At 43.8% G+C, this 21,808-nt stretch overlaps 2 protein-coding genes and 1 long non-coding RNA gene across 4 annotated transcripts in view; 1 reads left to right on the top strand and 2 right to left on the bottom strand.

The window, feature by feature from the left end:
- The window catches only part of LOC132997789 (NACHT, LRR and PYD domains-containing protein 12-like), a 9,164-nt gene extending 7,804 nt beyond the window's left edge, over window positions 1-1,360 (bottom strand). The window contains exons 1-3 of the mRNA XM_061067473.1: window positions 1,305-1,360; window positions 649-863; window positions 1-442 (exon numbers count right to left, since the gene is read on the bottom strand). The exon at window positions 1-442 is cut by the window's left edge and continues 1,407 nt beyond it. Coding sequence (XP_060923456.1) covers window positions 1-442; window positions 649-863; window positions 1,305-1,360 — 713 coding nt within the window. The remainder of the gene's footprint in view (window positions 443-648; window positions 864-1,304) is intronic.
- A 27-nt stretch (window positions 1,361-1,387) lies between these two features.
- LOC133016536 (uncharacterized) lies at window positions 1,388-3,889 on the bottom strand. Its single transcript, XR_009681909.1, has 3 exons — window positions 3,730-3,889; window positions 2,573-2,710; window positions 1,388-1,424 (listed from the first exon to the last, which is right to left on the bottom strand). It is a non-coding gene; the product is annotated as an uncharacterized LOC133016536 (long non-coding RNA).
- Window positions 3,890-5,685: 1,796 nt separating this feature from the next.
- Window positions 5,686-20,155, top strand: hoga1 (4-hydroxy-2-oxoglutarate aldolase 1). Of its 2 annotated transcripts, none has more exons than XM_061087058.1 (8): window positions 5,686-5,769; window positions 5,965-6,207; window positions 8,210-8,338; window positions 8,994-9,121; window positions 9,725-9,859; window positions 14,619-14,715; window positions 18,141-18,274; window positions 19,602-20,155. In XM_061087058.1, exons 1-8 carry the CDS (start codon window positions 5,739-5,741, stop codon window positions 19,749-19,751), a joined length of 1,047 nt encoding a protein of 348 aa, XP_060943041.1. In that variant the 5' UTR covers window positions 5,686-5,738; the 3' UTR covers window positions 19,752-20,155. The 2 variants fall into 2 exon arrangements, with proteins under 2 accessions (XP_060943041.1, XP_060943034.1); XM_061087051.1 differs by having other exon boundaries at window positions 5,688-5,769; window positions 5,979-6,207.
- Window positions 20,156-21,808: the final 1,653 nt, after the last annotated feature.

Below are 21,808 nucleotides of genomic sequence, written 5' to 3'. Positions count from 1 at the left end.
AGCGTGAGGAGACTGTGCTGCTGGTCCTTCACCAGGTTCAGCTCCCTGAACGAAAGCACAGTCAGCAGACCCACATCCTGGTTCTCTAAACCCTCGGCCCAGTCCAGAGTGAACTTCTGCACCGAGAAGGTTTTTCCAACGCCAGCGACGCCGTTGGTCAGGACGACTCTGATGCGTCTCTGCTGGTCAGTGGAGGCTTTAAAGATGTCGTGGCACTTGATGGGAGTGTCGTGGAGGATCTTCTTCTTGGAAGCCGTCTCAAGCTGCCACACCTCATGTTGAGTATTAACCTCTTCACTCTGTCCCTCTGTGATGTAGAGCTCAGTGTAGATCCTGTTGAGGAGGGTTCTACTTCCTGTTTCATCACTTCCTTCAGTCACATGTTCACATCTCCTCACACTGAGCTGATGTTCATCTAAAACCTCCTGCAGACCACGATCTGCTGAAAGACAAGAAACAATGTTAGAGACAGAGAATCTGAGAAGCTGCTGATTGTTTTCATCAGATACAGAAAAACTACAGAAAATAAAAGCTTTTTAACTTTGTGCTTTCATAACGATGTTAAATGTTGATGCTGAATGAAGGAACAAAATAAAACCACATGTGCTGTGAAGACATCAGCAGACACATGTACAGTGCTGCTCTGACCGGCTGTCTGAGCTCCAGCTCCTGCTCTGGATCTTTGTCCACACTGGGGACAGGAGGAGTCTCCTGAAGAACCAGACTGGTCCCAGTATGAGGTGATGCACTGTCTGCAGAACCAGTGTCCACAGCTGGTGGAGACTGGATCCTTCAGGACGTCCTGACACGAAGCACAGCAGAACGACTGCTCCTCCTCAGAAACATGACTCCTCTTCCTCTCCCTGTGAAGACATGTCCTGATCACTCACATGTCTCAGTCACAGGTTGTCATTACTTCTGTCAAGGAGGTTTTGTTTTCACCCAGTATGTTTGTGTGTTGGTTGGTTCGTTAGTGGGATTATAAAAAACAACAGATTACCAGTAAACTTGGTGGAAGGGTGTGGTCTGTGAACCAGGGGGGGGTCCTCTTTCACAGACATGTTCAGAGGACTGATGTTTACCAGTGTGTGGAATTTGGTGCAGATCCAAATCAAAATGAGTCTCTTGTGGATTTCAAAGTGGTTTCATAAGGAGCGTGTTGGTTCTTGGTGGAGGTCTGAGCTCTTTGAGTGATTCTGAGAGATTAGTCACCAACTTCAATGAAGCTGTGTCCTAATGCAGGGGCCACACTAGAGGAAACAATATCCTCTTCAGAGCAGGTCACAGTAGAAACAGGCTCTTACTTTGTGTGTGAGGGTCCAGGTTCATTACTGAAGTGTGGAGGAACATGTTTGGACATGTCACTCTTCAGAGACAGACAGCTGGACCCTGGAGACTCTGCTCTTAGTCTTTGGTCCTGACCTCTGCAAACACAAACATGTTTTTATTCAGAACTAGGGGTGCAACGATTAGTCGACGTCGTCGACAAAAATCGATGACCAAAATAGTCGCTGACGAATTTACTAGTCGATGAATCGTTGATGACGTCATAGCGCGTGTTTCTCGTGCCGCGCAGCGGAACTAAACAGCGTTTTACCGGAGGTGCTGATGGAAGCAGCTGAGGAGTGAGCCATCTCGCTACCTTCCTATCTCTGAAAGTCGCGCATGTGCAATAGCGACAAAACATGGACCAATGTCGGCGTCCGCTGCCGCGCCGGTAGTGCACCAGGAAGTAAAAAGTTCGGGAGAACTTCACTCTTAACATAGTCCGACAAAAAGTACCTCCAGTATCTGTACAGAGGACCTGCTCTCCAGGGCAGCAGGACACGCGCATTTGAGGAGGAGGAGTCACGTGTGACTTCGTAACGGAGACGATGCGGACTCGCCTCCGTCAGATGTTATATATAAACGTTTATACCTGCGTGCAGGATTCTAGCATCCATAACAAAAATATGGTTTAAACTTTTTTTTAACGAGTTTAAAAGCGTTATGTTATCCTATTGCATGACAAACGTCTTGTTTTAATCAAAATGATATAGTCTGAGGAAGACTGTAGTTTCGTTTGTTGATGTTTTTATTAATGTTATTTTCCCTGTCCTTTTTTGTTATTTTAATTGATTTTTAGTACCTGCACTTGGCCTGTTCTTGGTTCACAGTAAAAAGGGAAACTTAAATTTAAATTAATATTTTTTATTAGCACTTTGCCTGTCCTTGGTTTTAAATGGACAAAAACTTGATTTCTTTGCTTTTGTGTCAACAGTACCCTTATATGCAGCAAAGTTTATTAAAAGACATTTTTGTTAATGAAGTATCAATCTTTATTGTCTTTATTTTCAGTAACCACATGCCTTGAACAACCTTAAGCTAAATTTAAAAGCTGCTTGCTAAATAATAGCAATTGAGAATTTGTGTCATTCATAATCCGATTAGTCGATTAATCGTTTCAATAATCGGTGACTAATTGACTATCAGAATAGTCGTTTGTTGCAGCCCTATTCAGAACACATCATTCACTGGTTCATTCTGTGAGGATTCAGTTTGGAGCTTCACATGTTTGTAGCAGGTCTCTTACTTTGTGTTTGAGGGTCCAGGTTCTTTACTGAAGGTAACATCAGGATGATCATTGGACCAGTCACTCTTCAAAGACACACAGCTGAACCCTGGAGAGTCTGCTCTGTCCTCTTCCTCCTCATAAACACTCATCTTCAGTCTGAGACGAAAAACACTGTGAGCTCAAAGACACACAATGAAGCCAGGAAGTAAACTCAGTGTTTCTTCAAATATAACAGTCAACCCTCTTTTGACAATACACCACTGTTCACACACATACACACAATTTTACGTGTAGTCAGATACACATAATGTCCTCTGAGCGTAAACGCACATACATTCTTCTTCTGCTTCTCAACTTCAGATGTTTCATGCACCTCACACATACACACACACATTACGTCATGTAGTTCTTCTTTTCATGCTCCTTATCAATCAGGGAGTCTGACACACAGCAGATTAGACTATAGGGGAGTCTTTCATGCCTTTTTTCTCACAATATTTCATGAATCACTTCATTAAATTAGTTCTGAGGCGTCCTCTCTCCTGTGCATGGTACGTCCCACACATCAGTACACACACAATGAGATATGCTTTGAGACCGGAACGCTATGACCTCTGGTAACCTCGACATGGCATGCACGTCATCATCACGCGACGCCAGGAGGGCGGGACTGCCTTGTGAACCAGCCAACGAGGCACTGCCCCGCGTATATGCAGCAGCTTCCGTCTAGTCTCGACCAATCCAAGAACCTCTGTCACGCACAGTATCGATATATAAGATATGTGCGCACTTTGTCTCAGCGCCATTTTTCCTGTGCAGCTTAACTGCGTAGAACTGATGGCCCATGCATGCTCAATTGCTAGACACCGCAGTTTCCTGACCTGTGACCTCTGAATAAACTTGCTTAATTTTAACTTGAGATCGACGACTCCTGCCTTTGATTTCCACCCGCAACACCTCCTACACTGTTTCCCTGTTGTCACCGTAACCTGAGACAGTTGTAGGTTTAATGTGTTGGACTCAGCCAATCACAGCGTTGAGTCAAACTGTTGATTTACTGACAGAAGTTCATCCTGAATCTTCTTCTCTCTAAAGTCCAGAAGTAGAAAACTGACCCAGAGTCTGTGACAGTGAAATAATATGAATGAATAATATAAATGTTGCTGAACACTCACCAGCCTCAGACTTCACGTCTCCTCCGTCTGCTGCTTGAAGTAAGAACCAGTCTGAACACTTTCACTAGAGGCTCCTCCCCCTCCGCTCGGCAGTTACTGGAAATCACATGACTCTGGGTGTGACTGGGTGTTACTGTGTGTGTGTTGTGTTCACACTCACCTGCTCGCTTTCCTTCCTTCTGCTCATCCCTGTTGAACCAGTTCACTCTAATAATAAATGAATACACATGAAGCTAACCCTAACCCATGTTTCCTCCTGTGATTTGAAGGTTGTTATATTTGGTATTGGAGCTGAATGTGTGACTCCATCTGCAGAACTCTGCCACGTCAGGTCACATTTATACATTGTCATGAATAATAATTATTAGTTACATGGCAGAACTCCACTCAGGCCTTTAATCCACCCACTGTGATAAGTGTGAGGTCTAGATCTCATCAGTGTAGATCAGCAATACATAAATACATGTAGAACAACTACCGGTTTACATGAGGCAGAGAGAGAGAGAGAGCGAGAGAGCGAGAGACAGACAGACAGACAGACAGACAGACAGACAGACAGACAGACAGACAGACAGACAGACAGACAGACAGACAGACAGACAGACAGACAGACAGACAGACAGACAGACAGACAGACAGACAGACAGACAGACAGACAGACAGACAGACAGACAGAGAGAGAGAGAGAGAGAGAGAGAGAGGGAGAGAGGGAGAGACACACAGAGAGAGAGAGAGAGACAGAGGGAGAGGGAGAGAGAGAGAGAGAGAGACACAGAGAGAGAGAGAGAGAGAGAGAGAGAGAGAGAGAGAGAGAGAGAGAGAGAGAGAGAGAGAGAGAGAGAGAGAAAGCAAATAATGAAACACTTGGGTACAACATACTTCTGCTGACACCTGATGATGTTGTACTGTACATAAATGTGTAGTATTCTATTACATGGTTTGCAGTTTTCACTTCTATGGAATTGGATATTTCAGTGTTTTACATCATGACAAAGATAAAATTGCATAACCACTAAGTTCATTTTTGACATCTCTAATATAAAATTGTATGATCATTATTTTAATGTATTTTAACTTTTGATATTTGTAATTTAATGTATGTTTTAAATGTTTGATATCTGTATGTTTGTCTTAAATGTGGACCCCACTAAAAGTAGCTCTGTCTTAGGGTAGAGCTAATGAGGATCCTTCTAAATAAACAAATAAATAAACAAATAAATAAACATACACATTCATCCTCAACACACCACATGAAATACACAACAGAGCAACACTCAACCAACAAGGACGTCTTGTTAACATTAAACACACACATATCACAGAAAGGACTCAACAGGTTTAACAAGCAAAGACTAAAATCAATGAGTTTATTTAAAGTCTCTTTATTAAAAAGTTATATTTTCATTTACTAATCTATGATTTTGTGACACTGTGAGATTAATAATTAGAAGATTGGAATGATGAGTTTGGGGATCATGTGTTTATTTGGCTGCAGGTCGAGGATTAAAACACAAGTTTTTACTTCATGTTTAATAATTAAAACAGATTTAAAAGGCACTGCAGAGGCAATGTAACTGCAGTTAAAGACTCCTCCACACGGTGGCAGTATAGTAAAGGCTATAACGTCCAGTGAGACACAGAAGCATTTTATTTATCATCGTCCTCTTGAGTTTTTATTCTTCCTTGTAAGTTTCCTTTAGGCTGTGATGTGTCCATAGGTTATAAGTTATAAGTCTTACTTAATTTTAATCTAATTTAATCTTACAAATTAAAATTAATTTTTGTTATACATTCAAATAAATCCAGATCTGGTGAATTTAAATGTTTTCATATAAATAAAACCAGACTGTTGATTAAACAGCAGGATGAGGGTTGAGTGACGAGCAGCGCCCCCTGGTGGAAACCTGCAGGTGGTGGACGACCCCTGCTTGTTCCGGGGGCGGAGCTGTGGCTCTGGTGGGTAAACACACACTCTGCATGGTGGTGTGTGTGTCTGTGTGTGTCTGTGTATGTGTGACAGTGGTTTCAGACAGTTGTCAGGTGAGTGTAACTTTTTGTCATGTGGATAAAATAATAATAATCTAACAACTTGTATTTTGACTTTTTTGATAAAAACCTCCGAGTTGAGACAGTTTTGAAAGTTTCTGGTGAAATGTAACTCTGGTCAATATTTACAGAAGCAGGTTAATGATAACCCCCCCTCACCCTGCTACACACACACAGACACACACACAGACACACACACTCAGTGTCCGGTCACCATGCTGTGCGCTCGGATGTGGAGACGCCAGGTTCCTCTCCTGTGCAGCCGAGGATCGTGGGTTCGATCCCGGAGCCACGTCGCCGCTGGAGCCGCTGCCAGGCTGGACCTCAGCGGCATCTACCCCCCCATCGCGACCCCCTTCACCGCCGGGGAGGACGTGGACCACCGGGCGCTGGAGGGCAACCTGCAGAAGTATGCCCGGATCCCGTTTAAAGGTCAGAGACTCTGCAGAAGCTTCTAGTGGATCCAGATCCTCCAGACCCGAGTCAGATGATCCAGATCCGAGTCAGAGGATCCAGAAGGTTCCTCTCAGGGGAACGGGTTCATCTGGTCACTGATTGACTTCAGTGGTGTTAGAACCTGGAGGCTCCAGCTGCTCATTGGTTCATTGACCAGTCTGTTTGTTCAGGGACCTGCAGGAGGTCAAAGTTCAGCTCCAGGCAAACAACGGGTTTAGGGTTTGTCTCCTCCTGGTGGTTCTCTAACGCTACTACAGCTGGAGTATTTACAGAATGCTCAGTATTCTGTTACCACACTTATATATCAGTTTATCAGTCATAACAGTATATATCTGTTATTTTCATATTGTTGTTTTACAGAAAACCACTCAAACATTTTTTTACCTTAAATCTAAATTGAGGTTTTGATGAGATGAATTAAGTAAAAATAAAAACCTCTTTCAGTTTTTCTAGCTGCTTTAATAAGGTTTCAGTTTATTCAGACATTTCATTTCAATAGATTTACAACACGTGCAGTATTCTGCTTCTTACAGTGATTCTATATCACCGTTAAATTATGGATACACCCCCACAGATATGAATATTACAGCTGTCAGTTCTACCCAAACTAACACAGCTGTTGTTTTTATATTTCATATGAAACCGTGGAAACTGAAACATAAAGATAAGATGAGATAATCATTTATTGATCATCACGGGGCCTATGTGGGAAATACAGCAGAACAGATACAGGTTAAAAAAATGTGATTGAATAAAAATAGAATAAACTAAAACAGTTTAAGATGATTGAGACAAGGGATACAACTCTAATACTACACACTGCTGTCATGTGTGTGTTTGTACCTCTGTCCTCTGCTTGTAAGCCAGACAACACAAAACAACACAAAACAACTCGGTGGATTTCCATGAAACTTGGTGTGAGGATGTGGTCTGAGAAGGACTCACTACCTTTGTGGTGCAGAATAGATAGATAGATAGATAGATAGATAGATAGATAGATAGATAGATAGATAGATAGATAGATAGATAGATAGATAGATAGATAGATAGATAGATAGATAAATAGATAGATAGATAGATAGATAGATAGATAGATAGATAGATAGATAGATAGATAGATAGATAGATAGATAGATAGATAGATAGATGTATAGATAGATAGATGTATAGATAGATAGATAGATAGATAGATAGATAGATAGATAGATAGATAGATAGATAGATAGATAGATAGATAGATAGATAGATAGATAGATAGATAGATGGATAGATAGATGGATGGATGGATAGATGGATGGATAGATGGATAGATAGATAGATAGATAGATAGATAGATAGATAGATAGATAGATAGATAGATAGATAGATAGATAGATAGATAGATAGATAGATAGATAGATAGATAGATATATAGATGTATAGATGGATAGATGGATGGATAGATAGATAGATAGATAGATAGATAGATAGATAGATAGATAGATAGATAGATAGATAGATAGATAGATAGATAGATAGATAGATAGATAGATAGATAGATAGATGATAGATGGATAGATGGATAGATGGATGGATAGATAGATAGATAGATAGATAGATAGATAGATAGATAGATAGATAGATAGATAGATAGATAGATAGATAGATAGATAGATAGATAGATAGATAGATAGATAGATAGATAGAGTACTTTATTCATCCCCGAAGGAAAATTAAGTCGTCATAGTAGCCGGTATATTTTAATACAATAAAATACAATAGAATAAAATAATAAAAAATATTGCGGTAGAAAGAATAAAAAACAGAAACACAAGATAAATAATCAAGAGATCGACCCAGAGATTTCTCAGAGAATAATTCATGGATGTTGATGAAAAGAGTTGGACATGTTTTGAAGACCGATATTAATGAGCGTGTGCAATTTGGTGCAAATCCAAATACAAGTGTCGGCAGGGGAACTGATCAGGTCTGGTTTCAGGTCTGGTGGTGCAGGGCTCCAACGGAGAGTACCCCTACCTGACGGAGGAGGAGCGGGTGGAGGTGGTGAAGACGGTCAGACGCTCGCTGCCCGCCGGCAAACTGCTGATGGCCGGATCAGGCTGTGAATGTAGGAAACTGTGTGTGTGTGTGTGTGTTAGTGTGTGTGTGTAACAGCACTTAGCTTTTTGTAAGCTCAGGGTTCAACGTTAAATACTTTTTATATTCATATTCAACAGTGATGATCACTAGTCGTCGTCATGTGAACAATCCACTTGAAACAAGATTTTAATCAACAGGTTTTTTATACTCAGATGTTTTCACTGCAAATGTCAAAGTTCCTTTTAAACAATTTGCTAACATTGAATTTCATAATGTTTTACAATAATCTAAATCCCTGACATTAACTTGAACCCAACAAAAAAATATTAGAAAGGAAAAAAATCTTATTCTATGAAGTGAAGTCAAAGAGTCAAATATTTTTAATTGTAAATCGACGACTAAAATCCGATTGAAGAGGCACAAACTTATGAAAATAAAAAACCTTAAGAACAAGAATCCTTCAGTTTTTCCAGCGACTCTATAAAGAGCTGAAGTCAAGGTTGTTGTGTTTAGTTTGTTAAAGGAGAAATAAAACTCACAGTATAAACGAAGCCCTTGCACAGAGTGTGAGGTTAATCATACATCATGTGCACGTACGATCTGTTTAGAAAATTAATGAGAAATGAACTCCTGGAACCGGAGAAGTTCTGAAATTGAGAGCTCTCTGTTTCTCCTCCGCTCAGCCACCCGAGCCACGCTGCAGCTCACGGAGAAGATGGCGGCGGCCGGCGCCGACGTCGTCCTGGTGGTGAATCCCTGCTTCTACAAGGGGAAGATGGACGCTCGCGCTCTGATCCAGCACTTCACTAAGGTAACGTCAAATCCATCGCGACTGCGACACTTCGTTTAAGTCCGAATCTTCTTAAATCAGCTCTGACGGGGAAATGGGGAACAAACCAAACTGTTAAGAAATGTTCAAGATCGCATGACCACGTTCATGTGGTCCATAAATTAAGAAAAACATCCTTGGAGTTAGACTGTATATCTTACTCTTAATCCATCGTGATGCGCAGTGTTTTTATGGTGTCAATATCTCTATATATTGTTTATTGTCGTACAGAGATTATGTGATACTCAATGTAAATTTGACATTGATTCCTGTTCTACTGTGCCTTACCTCCTAATAAAAATATTTAAAAAAAAAAAATTTAAAAAAATAAATGTTCAAGATGTCTTCCAGGTATGTTTAAGGACCATTGACTGAAAATATAAATGGACAATGTGTCTCCAATTCCTATATATATATATAAAACCGATCCTGGAGCCAGCCACCAGGGGGCGATCAGGTCTGTCTGTCTGAAGTCTTTATTTACAGTCTACACTCAACACCAGTGACTGTGAATAAGGAATCAAACCTGAGTTGTTAAGTTTATTGCGATGTAACCATGGACGTTTGAACATGCGCCCCCTGCAGGTGGCGGACAGCAGTGCGGTGCCGGTGGTGCTCTACAGCGTTCCGGCCAACACCGGACTGGAGCTGCCGCTGGACGCCGTCGTGCATCTGTCTCAGCATCCGAACATCGTGGGCCTGAAGGACAGCGGAGGAGACGTAAGAACCCCAACCCACCATCTATTACACTGTTATTACACAGTTATTACACAGGTTTAAAAGATATTTATAGAGACTTTCAAACACTCCCTCCCACGAAGTGAAGCCCAAATATCTCTGGTACGATGACGCCATCTTTACGTCTGGGCTGAGATCTCTTCTCCGCCCACGCAGGTTTCTGAGTTTCAGCAGATTAGCCCCTCGCAGCCTCGGTGGAGAACAGAGTGAGAACTAGTGAAGAAGTTCCAGATGAAGTCTCTCTCGCTGCTGGAGAGAAACGAACAGCTTCCTCTTGTCGAGCTCTTCACACTGTGTGGTGTTTTTTTGGTCTGTGTGGGCAGAAGTTGCAAATAGATTCCTGATTGGGTAAATAACATGTTTGTCCACTCGCTGGGAGACAGAAGCGTGGGAGGAGTTCAAGCTGCCGAGTGGCCTTGCTCAATTTGTGGGCGTGAAGAGGCCGAGCAGCGAATCCAGGAGGTGACGGGTCAGCGTGAGGACGAGAGACGAGCGGCAGAGGAATGATTCACAGCAGAAACATCTCCACCGCTGATGGAACTCACTGGTTTTATATTTTGGGGCGAAGTGAATCTGAAAAACGTTGTCAGAGGAAAAACAGACTCGAGTGAAAAGGAGTAAAACTCGTCTCGCGTCCGATTGAATTGAGATTGAATTTGATTGGTTGTGGAAAAGTTCTTTTTAGTTTTAGAATCTTCGCCAAACGAGGTTCTGTTTTCATCTGGGTTTGGCTTGGTTAGTTTGTAGAATTGCGAAGTAAAGTATTTTAATTTATTCAAAACGGCGAGATTTTTGTACATTTTCACAAATTATTCAGCGAATAATTCTTCCAAGTTTCGAGGTGTTTAGATAAACTCACCTTCTGGGTCGAGGCTAAAGAAACATCATCTAATCTGAATCGTTCTGGACGACTTTGAAATCAAACATTGTAAATCTCCTCCTCTCCTCCTCTCCTCCTCTCCTCCTCTCCTCCTCTCCTCCTTTCCTCCTCCCCTCCTCTCCTCCTCTCCTCCTCTCCTCTTCCCCTCCTCTCCTCTCCTCCTCTCCTCCTCTCCTCTCCTCCTCCCCTCCTCTCCTCCTTTCATCTTCCCCTCCTCTCCTCCTCTCCTCTTCTCCTCTCCTCCTCTCCTCCTCTCCTCCTTTCCTTCTCTCTTCCTCTCCTCCTCTCATCTTCCCCTCCTCTCCTCCTCTCCTCTTCTCCTCTCCTCCTCTCCTCCTTTCCTTCTCTCTTCCTCTCCTCCTTTCCTCTTCCCCTCCTCTCCTCCTCTCCTCCTCTTCTCTTCCCCTCCTCTCCTCCTCTCCTTTTCTCCTCCTCTCCTCTCCTCTTCCTCTCCTCCTCTCCTCCTCTCCTCCTCTCCTCCTCTCCTCCTCTCCTCCTCTCTTCCTCTCCTCTTCCCCTCCTCCTCCTCTCCTTCTCTCCTCCTCTCCTCTTGCCCTCCTCTCCTCCTCTCCTCTCCTCCTCTCCTCCTCTCCTCCTCTCCTCCTCTCCTCCTCTCCTCCTTTCCGTCTCTCCTCTCTTCCTCTCCTCCTCTCCTCCTCTCCTCCTCTCCTCTTGCCCTCCTCTCCTCCTCTCCTCTCCTCCTCTCCTCCTCTCCTCCTCTCCTTCTCTCCTTCTCTCCTTCTCTCCTCCTCTCCTCTTGCCCTCCTCTCCTCCTCTCCTCCTCTCCTCCTCTCTTCCTCTCCTCCTCTCCTCCCTTCCGTCTCTCCTCTTCTCCTCTCCTCCTCTCCTCCCCTCCTCCTCTCCTCCTCTCCTCGAGGGACAGATTCTCCCGAACACAGCTTTTGGTGTCAGGCTCCTTTACACTCATCTGTTTCTCTCTTGTTAAAAGATCAGTCGTTCTGAAGTGAGAGAAACTAGATGTTGTTTGTTTTACAGATGTGTGTGTTTGTGTGTTTGTGTGTTTGTGTTTTGAGGCGTCTCCGGCTCGGTTGTGTTTTTGTTTTCTCGGCACAGACGAGATGTTGTGACGCTGATGATCGGTGAGAGCGACAGCTTCCGCTCACAAGCCGGCAAAAAGTTTGTGAATAAATGGAGACGCTGCTGTAAACAAGCTGCGTTCGCTCACGTGACGGTTTGAAAGCGCTGTCAGCCTCCTGATGTTCTCCGGCTCGGTTCCACCTGAGGAACCTTTAATGTTCTCGTCACACAGTAAAGAGATCTGCTGCTGTAACCATCCTCCCCTCGGGGATCGGTAGAGCTTCATCTGATCCGAGGCTCGTTCCTGAGAGTTTCCCCATCGGATCCAATCTGAGTGATTATTGTATTTTACCCCGAAGAGACGTTTATAGCTACAACTTAAAAATAGTGCTGAACATTAGGATATGATAAACTCATGGAATTTAAAGACATTTCACACATCGTTTCAAGGATTTCTCTAATATTTAAAAATTGAACCCTCTGAAAACCACAGTGGGAGATTGTGGTTTTCATGACTCATGTTCAAATCAATAATTTTCTTAATTCATTTGCTGCAGAAATCTTCTCCCTTAAGATACGATGAGTCAAATTACAGATGTGTTGAACCTGAATTATCGTCAGAATGAATCTGTAGAACTTGAGTCATAAGTCAGATGCAGATGACGTCAGGAAAGAGGAGGAATAAATAAATAAATAACGAGTGTGTGAAGCTTTAAATGATCATAATTGCAGGTTGAACGTAATTAATCTCACCCACCAGCAGTGGAGCTGCTGCTTTACTTCCTCAGCTTCTATTTCCAGGCTCCTCCCACTTCCTGTGTCTCACATGCACGTGGAGACGCCGTCAAGATTCTGTTGAACCTGGAAACTTAAAAACGTGATGATTGTCAGGTTCTGCAGATTCAAGACTCATCTTGTTTTTGGAGAATGAGATTCAAGATTCAAGATTCAAGATTTTTATTGTCAAATGCGAGATAACATGAAGCAGTCGCTGGCTCTCTTTAAGCAATGCTCAGTCATTTCAACCAAAAAAATAAAATAAAAATAGAAATAGTATAAAATAGAATAAAAATAGAATATCAATAAAATAGAATAAAATAGAAAATAAAATATATATATATTGTTGTGCAATAGGAGTAGACTTGACGTTGGCTAATTATTAATAATCATGAAATATGATTATTAAAATAATAAAAGATTATTTATTAAAAATAATAAAAAAATGATAAGGCCATAACTTATCGTAGAGGGGCACCACCCTGGTTACAGGGACCAACGAAATCAAGCTATAAATATCAGTCTCATATGATATTGGTCAAATTAATAATCTTAATAGTTATTATTAATGATTATTTCTTAAACAATGAAGGGTTTTCGAGTTCAAGCACAGGCTATCGTAATCCAGCTGTATTCACACACATATGCACAAATAATCACAGACTACAGATACTTTAATTACAAAAGCATTTATTAAAGAGGGGAAATAAAGTTAATGCTATTTAATGATTCATCATTTTAACAAACTCCAATATTTTAAAAATAACCACAGCAGCAGCACCAGCTCCAGGCTGTCTGAAGAAGGTGTGAATAAAGGCTGAAAACTGGCCAAACTGGTTTCAGCTTGGCCTGGCAGGCCTCAAGTATTTATGAGCCATTGTGTGGAGGTCAGATCTCAGGACTTCACCCCCAACAATATCTAAATATATATCTTTACATGACGCCGGATTGGTAGCAATAAAACATTAGAAAGTGCAGCCTTCTTCAATAACATAAAGCAAAGAATCCATTTTGATTATCAGTGTTGTTATATTGAAATAAATACAAGTTACAAGTTATCACACAAAACAGAAGAAAAGTTATTATAATGTATTTCTTGGAGGTTTGGTTTCACGTCCGTTTCCCCCGAAGTCTCGTCTCACTCCTGATAACTGTTCCACAGAATGTAAATCTGAACGTATATAAGGAAGTTTATTAATATTAAAACACAGAGCGACTCCGGTCTTGATTCACGCGGAGGCTGAGAGTCGCACACTTCAGGCTAATGGCGATAATGAGACTTTAAAAGGAGCTAAGAGCTAATGAGTGGTTTCCTGTCACATGGGCAGGACAGTGACCAGCAGGAGCTCCCAGGCGCTGATTGACTGACTGATCAATTACAGGCCTGCGTGTTTGAAATGACTGATCCGGGGAAGCTGAGTGACACCCGGCGGTTAAAAATAGAGCCCCCCCCCCGCCGGTAACGGTGATGGAGGCTGAAGCCGCCGGCTCCACGTTCTCCCTGCGGACGCTTCGGCTTCAAGTGCAGAGAAGAAGAAGACGCCGAGTCGTCCTCGCCGTCTTCTTCTTCTTCTTCTTCTCTCGCTGCCTTTGAAGGTTCCAGGTTTATTTGGATTCTCACGTCCGGGTTGACAAAAGAGAATTAGAAGATGCAAAACAAAATAAGGAGCGGATGAATTATTCATGAGCTCCTCCTCCTCCTCCTCCTCCTCGTTTGAAGTTGATTCCTCTTTTTATCTCTCTTGGGACTTGGATATATCTCTCTCTCTCTCTCTCTCTCTCTCTCTCTCTCTCTCTCTCTCTCTCTCTCTCTCTCTCTCTCTCTCTCTCCTTCTCCCATTTGGGCTGTTGAATGAGTCGCTGCTCGTCTCACGTTGAGCGATCTGTTTACCTTGTGCGATGTTGGGTTTCTCTCAGTCTCCTGTGACGTCTCCCCCCCCCCCGGGGATTAGAGATGCCACAGCAGGGGGGAGTGATGACGATGAAACACTCCTGGTCTTTTACCTTCTTCTTCTTCTTCTCCTCTCGCTCTCTGTGTCTCCTCAGATCACGCGGCTCGGCCTGATTGTTCACAGAACCAAGGAGCAGGACTTCCAGGTGCTGGCGGGCTCGGCCGGGTTCCTCATGGCGGCCTACTGCGTCGGTGAGAAACCTAAAACCAGCCGAGTCGTTCCTCACAGGGAAGCGCTCGCCATCTCTCCTCCTCCTCCTCCTCTCTTTCATCTGTAACCAGAGGGACAGCACCGGGACGAGTGTTGCATCACGTGGTCGTATCTTCATCGTGTTTTCTTCGTCGGCTCAGAGCAGACGCCAACATCCTTCGTTTTCTACCCAGAAGTCTTTGCATTCTGAGGTCACTTCCTGTAGTCGTTTCAGATTTCACTCACACTTCACATAACACTCTAAAGACAAGATTCACAGGATTCACGTTCCAGAATTCTACTCTCCTCCTCTCCTCCTCTCCTCCTCTCCTCCTCTCCTCCTCTCCTCCTCCCCTCCTCTTTCCCTCCTCTCCTCCTCCTCTCCTCCTCTCCTCCTCTCCTCCTCCCCTCCTCCCCTCCTCCCCTCCTCCCCTCCTCTTTCCCTCCTCTCCTCCTCCTCTCCTCCTCCTCTCCTCCTCCTCTCCTCCTCTCCTCCTCTCCTCCTCTCCTCCTCTCCTCCTCTCCTCTTCCTCTCCTCCTCACCTCCTCACCTCCTCTCCTCTTCCCCTCCTCTCCTCCTCTCCTCCTCTTCCCCTCCTCTCCTCCTCTCCTCTTCCTCTCCTCTCCTCCTCTCCTCTTCCCCTCCTCTCCTCCTCTCCTCCTCCTCTCCTCTTTCCCTCCTCTCCTCCTCTCCTCCTCTTCCCCTCTCCTCTTCCCCTCCTCTCCTCCTCTCCTCCTCTCCTCTTCCCCTCCTCTCCTCTCCTCCTCTCCTCCTCTCCTCCTCTCCTCTCATCCTCTCCTCCTCTCCTCCTCTCCTCTTCCCATCCTCTTCTCTCCTCCTCTCCTCCTCTCCTCCCCTCCTCTCCTCCTCTCCTCTTCTCCTCCTCTCCTCTCCTCCTCTCCTCCTCTCCTCCTCTCCTCCTCTCCTCCTCTCCTCCTCTCCTCTTCCCCTCCTCTCATCCTCTCCTCCTCTCCTCCTCTCCTCCTCTCCTCTTCCCATCCTCTTCTCTCCTCCTCTCCTCCTCTCCTCCCCTCCTCTCCTCCTCTCCTCTTCTCCTCCTCTCCTCCTCTCCTCTTCCTCTCCTCTTTCCCTCCTCTCCTCCTCTCCTCCTCCTCTCCTCTTTCCCTCCTCTCCTCCTCTCCTCCTCTCCTCCTCTCCTCCTCCTCTCCTCCTCTCCTCCTCTCCTCCTCTCCTCCTCTCCTCTTCCCCTCTTCCCCTCCTCTCCTCCTCTCCTCCTCTCCTCCTCTCCTCCTCTCCTCCTCCACGTTGTCATACAAACGACAAACTTTACATTTGTGTTTCTTCTCTTTTCACTTCAACAAATCCAATGTGTTTTCAGACATGAACTCTGGGAATCACACAAATCTGGTGTCGCTCAACTCCGTCGTGGTTGTGTTTGCGTTGTGTGTAGTTGTGCGTTGTGCGAGAAGCCTCTGTTATCGAGGTCCCACTGATCCAGACACTCGACCACTAGTGAGAAACAAACCCTCCTCCTCTCTTCCACCAGACTCAGGAGCCACATCTGAAACCTCAGATCCGAACGCCACCATCTTGCACCTCTGGAGTCGGAGTCTTTGCAGCGATCGATAAAAACCTTATTCCCCTGAACGCAGCCCAGTTTGACCATTTAAGTGTTTTCATCAGAGTTTTCTCTCATCTTCTTCTTCTTCATCATCATCTTCATCATCATCATCATCATGTCTCTCAGCGTCTGATCCTTCATGTGAAGCTCAGTCATCAAACATCAGTTCCTTCTCACTGCAGAGTTATGAAGAGGCTTCTTCTGCTTCTCATGTCGACCACGTGCAGCGGACGCTCGGATCAGATCAGAAGACGTCGGGGGGGGAGACATCAACATGATGCTCAGGAACCTAATGAGTCATGTTCACGCACACACACACACACACACACGTTTCTACAGCTTTCATAGTGAGGACATTCATTGGTATAATGTATTCCCTTGCACCTAACCCTAACTACCACACTACATGTCTAACCCTTAACCCAAGTCTCAATCCCAAAACAGTCCATTAAACGGGGGGGTCACAGTACACACACACACACACACGCACACACACACACACACACACACACACACACACACACACACACACACACACACACACGTACACACACATGATCAGAAGTGTGAGCATCTATCCTTATTAGGACATTGCATTGACTTTCATTCATTTTGATGATGAGCATAATCCCAAAACCAGTTCACGTCTAACCAGGACCTCAGGAAGACATGTTGCCTCATTAGGACAGGGATGTGGACACACATGCACACACATGCACACACACACACACACACACACACACACACACACACACTCGGCCCCTCAGCTCTCTGATCTAAGATTCCTGACATGCTCTCATCTCCATAACTGAAATATGGGAGTAATTGGCTGTGTGTGTGTGTGTGTGTGTGTGTGTGTGTGTGTGTGTGTGTGTGATTAGATAATGTGTGCATGCTGTGAGTGTGTGTTGATTTTTTCGTGGCCGAATTCAAGCATCACACTGATGCTGAAGGGGGCGGGGCCTCTGCCTGTCAGTCAAACCCTCTATCAGCTTATCACAGTAAACTCATCTGCTTCAGAAGTTATTCACATGAACGTATGAATTAGAAACGGTCGATGCAGGAGACTCTCTCTCTCTCTCTCTCTCTCCCGGACGCGTTGGGCCGAGCGAGGAGGCGGCGCCGCTCACCTGGCGACTGACAGCTGACGATCTGAGCGTCTGCAGACACACAAACACAAAGAGACACACACCAACCCTCCGGCTCGTCTCTCTGCACAACAACAACACGTCCAAGGCCACGAGTCTCTTCTTCTCTTCTTCTCTTCTTCTCTTCTTCTCTTCTTCTCTTCTTCTCTTCTTCTCTTCTTCTCTTCTTCTCTTCTTCTCTCCTTCACCAGACGACCACGAGCTGTTGCTCTGAGAAACCATCGGATCTTGTTGCCTGGGAAAATATCTGCCTCACAATAAATAATCATATCAACACATGTGAACTGATCTGTGAGGAGAGGAAACTGCTGAGAGTAAATACTGTCCTGTGAGTTCCCTGTTGTGTATAAAACCAGGAAGTTGATGTGTTTATTGAAGAGGAATCACTGGAACTTCCTGTTTTATCTTTTATCTTTAAATTTCTCTATTGAAATCGGGATTAATAAAGTATCCATCTATCTATCTATCTATCTATCTATCTATCTAACCTCTGGAGCTTCTTGGATTTTATTGTGAAGCTAATTCTTCTTCTGGACTCAACAGAAGAATCAGTTCCTCTTCAACAGATGTTTTCACTTGATCTTTCGTTCTTTTCTTCATTTTACTACAAGTTTACGTACAAAAGGTTGAATATGACAGAGACTATTCCATCTCTTTATACGCTGATGACTCACCGCTGAGCGACCTGTGTCCCAGGTGCGGTTGGGGGCGTGTGTGCGCTGGCGAACGTCCTGGGCCCCGAGCTGTGCGAGCTGGAGCGTCTGTGTGTGTCCGGCCTCTGGGAGGACGCCAGAGTCCTGCAGCAGCGCCTCATCGAGCCCAACGCCGCCGTGAGTACCATCTGCTGCACGCCGGACGCTTTTATCCACCGCGCCGCTAAAAGGAGAACGCTCCTCTCCTGTCACTGGTGACTCGACTCTCTGGGGCCGAGCCACAGGAAAGAGTTTCACAAGTTTAATTAAACCTCAGCCGGACGAGGAAGAGAAGCAGGGTTTTCAGGGGTTAAGGAAGTTTCTACTGAAACAAAAGAAAATTAGAGTTAAAATAACGAATCACCTCTTTGCTCCTGAGGTTCAGATGATTGTTAAAATCATTTTCCTTTTCGAAATGTTTGAATAAAACACAGAAACCAGGAAACGTTTAGACACTGATCACGTGAACCATGAAACAAGGAAAATAAAACCACGACTGTTTATAAAAACACAAAAACTGAAGGTTTCGGAAAGTGAAGCTGCTGCGTTAGAGCCTGAAACCTGTCTTCTCTCTCTGACCAGCAGGGGGCGACTCCACTGGTAATTTCTATAAGTCTAAGACAAAGTGACTCTACTTCTCACTTTATAACGTCAGTAAACATTAAGGAGTTTATGTCTCAGTCTCTAGTTTCAAGTCTTCTTCAAACACCTGATGTTCATTTAGTAAATTATGATAAATTAGAGTCAAACAGACCATAAAGCACTGGCTGTATTGGGGGGTGAATACCACAGTGTGATTGACAGCTAGTTCCGCCCAATGGGTGCAGTTGTAGTTGGGCGTGTAGTGTCCATTAATCAGGCTCCACCCCCTCTCCTCCAAATATGTTCTCTTCTGGTTTCAAAAATTCAAGATGGCGCCGAACAACACTTCAAACTGAGGCTTCAAACATCAGCTCACAAACCATTGAGTGACGTCCCAGTGGGTGGATAAACCATTTAGGCCACACCCACACATCAGTGTTGCTGCGGTTACGCCTGCCGAACAAACTACTTCCAAAACGTAGAAGTTTAGAGGACACGTTTGCTTCCTGATTGGTTCTTATCCGTCACATGACTCGACAACCAGCAGTTAATGCAAAGCCAGTAAATTAGAAAAGTGAGATTTCCACCCTTTTAAAAATTACAAAAACAGAGATTTGAATTAAAACAGTTTAGACTTGAAGCTCCTGGACGTTTCCTCCGCGTTGTGACTTCTACAGAAACGTCACCTGAAAGTGTTTGTGACCACGAGGTGAAAACGCCCCCCCCCCCTCCACACGTGAGCTGCATCGTGAAGATCTGCAGTCGAGTATTGATCACAGGATCCTGAACCTGCCGGATTCCAAGTGTCATCGCTGATAAAGCTCCGAACGAGTGGGGGGGGGGACTGAATGTATGGAGATTCATTGGAGCTCTGTGTTGCTAGGTGACCAGGAAGTTGGGAGTTCCCGCCCTCAAACAGGCGATGGAGTGGTTTGGTTTCCACGGCGGCGCCTGTCGCTCGCCGCTGCAGCCGCTGAGCGAGGCCGAGACGCAGCAGCTGAGAGGAGACTTCACGTCCAACGGCTGGCTGTGAGCTGTGTGTGTCTGTGTGTGTGTGTGTGTGTGTGTGTGTGTGTGTGTGTGAGAGAGAGTGTGTGTGTCTTCACTTGTATCTGTTCAGTCCTCAGGTCCGTGTGACACGTGGTCGACGAACAGCAAGAGAATAAATCTGATTCTGCCTCACAGCTCAAAAATCTCCCAATAAATCAACTTTCTTCTGATTTGAAGTTAACGTGTAAAATTAAATAACTGCAACTTTAATTTTACTTTATGTTAACGATTCAATGTGTTTTACGTGTTCTGCCTCTTCATTAATGTCTGTGTCAGAAAATCACATTTAAATGTTCAGGAGGAATTGTTGTTGAAGAAGTGATGATGAATCGATCTGTGTGCGACTCGCTGCTCAAACAATAATAAAACACACAATAAGCAACACAATCTGATTTCCTGTTTTTATTCATTCTTTATGTTTATCAATATGTAAATATCACAGTTTGTCAAGGTGCTCCACATGTCCTCATCTTACAATAGGAAACATGAAGTAGACAAATATCACAAACAGATTGTTTTTATAATAATACGTTTGAATCTTATTTCCTGAGATATTGACAATAATATGGAAACTCGATATATACCTATATCATATTATTATTATACACCTGGTCGTATAAAGTCATTATAAGAACTTCTTGTTGCGTTCATCTTTATTTTGTAGTCGAGTGTCAACAAACACGTTCTCGGAAATGTTGAAATATCACAGCCGACCGAGGGTCAGACGATTAAACAGATAAGAGACAGTTCCAGTCAGTGGAAAGAACTCAGAAGAAAACAAACCAAACTAATGTGTTTTTATACATGTATGTAGCTAGTTAGTTAGTTAGGTCCTCCCGTAACAAGTAATAACAGTTTGCATTGGTTGGCCTACACAGTAAAAATCTTAAACAGATTATAAAGAAAATATTCAACACACACAAACAGACACACACAGAGACCAGAGTTGATGCTGAGCAAAGCTTTAATAAGAGAAAACAGAACATCACAAAAATCAGTGATGCATTTTACATAGATATGATTATATAGATTACATAAGTACGTTGTCGTGGATTGTGGTTCAGACGATCGACTGTAAATAAATATGAAGGATGCAGCTTCTCTTCCTGTCTTTGTTCACAAATGAAGCCAAAACATCGTGGACGTCTCGTTTTAATATCAAATAACTAAATAAAACCAAACTGATCAGGAAAATTTCAGTTTGATAAGAACGAACTGAAATTGAAATAACCCGAAATCTTTAAGAGACATTTATTTAATGTTTATAGTTTTTTGTATCTGCTAACATGGAGGAGGAGGAGTTTATGACCTTTACAGCAGCCAGCCTCCAGGGGGCGATCAATGCGCGTTGGTTTTACTTTTGGTGGCTGTCATGTCGTCCATCTTTATACATTTTTCTTTTAATATTATCAAAGTTTATCTATTAACAGACAATCAAAGAACCGTAATACAATTCTAAAGTACTACATTTAATTCCTTCAAAGCTCAAAGCCTCATTGGTTAGCTGCAAAGCTAACGCGCTAATCGTGGCATTATCGCGTGATCATGTTAGCAAAGCTAGTTGCGTTAAACTCAGACTCAGTCCTGTCGTTCAGAAAAGGTTCATTTGTTTGCTTCATTTTCGTTTTCCTGCAGTGCGCCACGCATTTGGATCCTGAATACCACCTCCACCTGTTTGAGAATTCTTGGAAGCAGAGGGCGGATCGTCTGAAACACATTCGTGTGCGACCGAAGAGCCTGTTAAGCAGCTGACGCACTGCTTTGTGTTGTTTCTTTCCCTATCACAGCGGAAGATGTTTTGTAAACCAATTTGAATTTTAGTGGGACCTTCGGACGCTGCGAGTCGCCTGAGGGCTTCACGGAGCTCTTTGACACCCTCTTGGGGCCTGAATATTTTAGAAAATACAAATGCGTAATCACTCCACCACTGAATGATGTTTATCTTCTGAAGGATTCTATAATTGCCATCTTGCTTTGTACATTTCTCAACACATGGGGAGGCCAAAACATAGAAAAGCAATAAATCACGCTTAGAGATTT

Source organism: Limanda limanda, chromosome 2, assembly GCF_963576545.1.
Source record: "Limanda limanda chromosome 2, fLimLim1.1, whole genome shotgun sequence".
In the NCBI taxonomy this organism is placed as follows: Eukaryota; Metazoa; Chordata; class Actinopteri; order Pleuronectiformes; family Pleuronectidae; genus Limanda; species Limanda limanda.
The sequence above is the reverse complement of the archived record's forward strand: the minus strand, read 5'-3'. Positions and strand labels throughout refer to the sequence as shown.

Bases quoted from the DNA above. Each gene is read 5' to 3' on its own strand.
- hoga1 (XM_061087051.1), top strand. From the start codon at position 5,707: ATGGTGGTGTGTGTGTCTGTGTGTGTCTGTGTATGTGTGACAGTGGTT. The intron at 9,122-9,724 runs GTAACGTCAAAT...CGCCCCCTGCAG, and splicing joins TGATCCAGCACTTCACTAAG to GTGGCGGACAGCAGTGCGGT. The intron at 9,860-14,618 runs GTAAGAACCCCA...GTGTCTCCTCAG, and splicing joins TGAAGGACAGCGGAGGAGAC to ATCACGCGGCTCGGCCTGAT.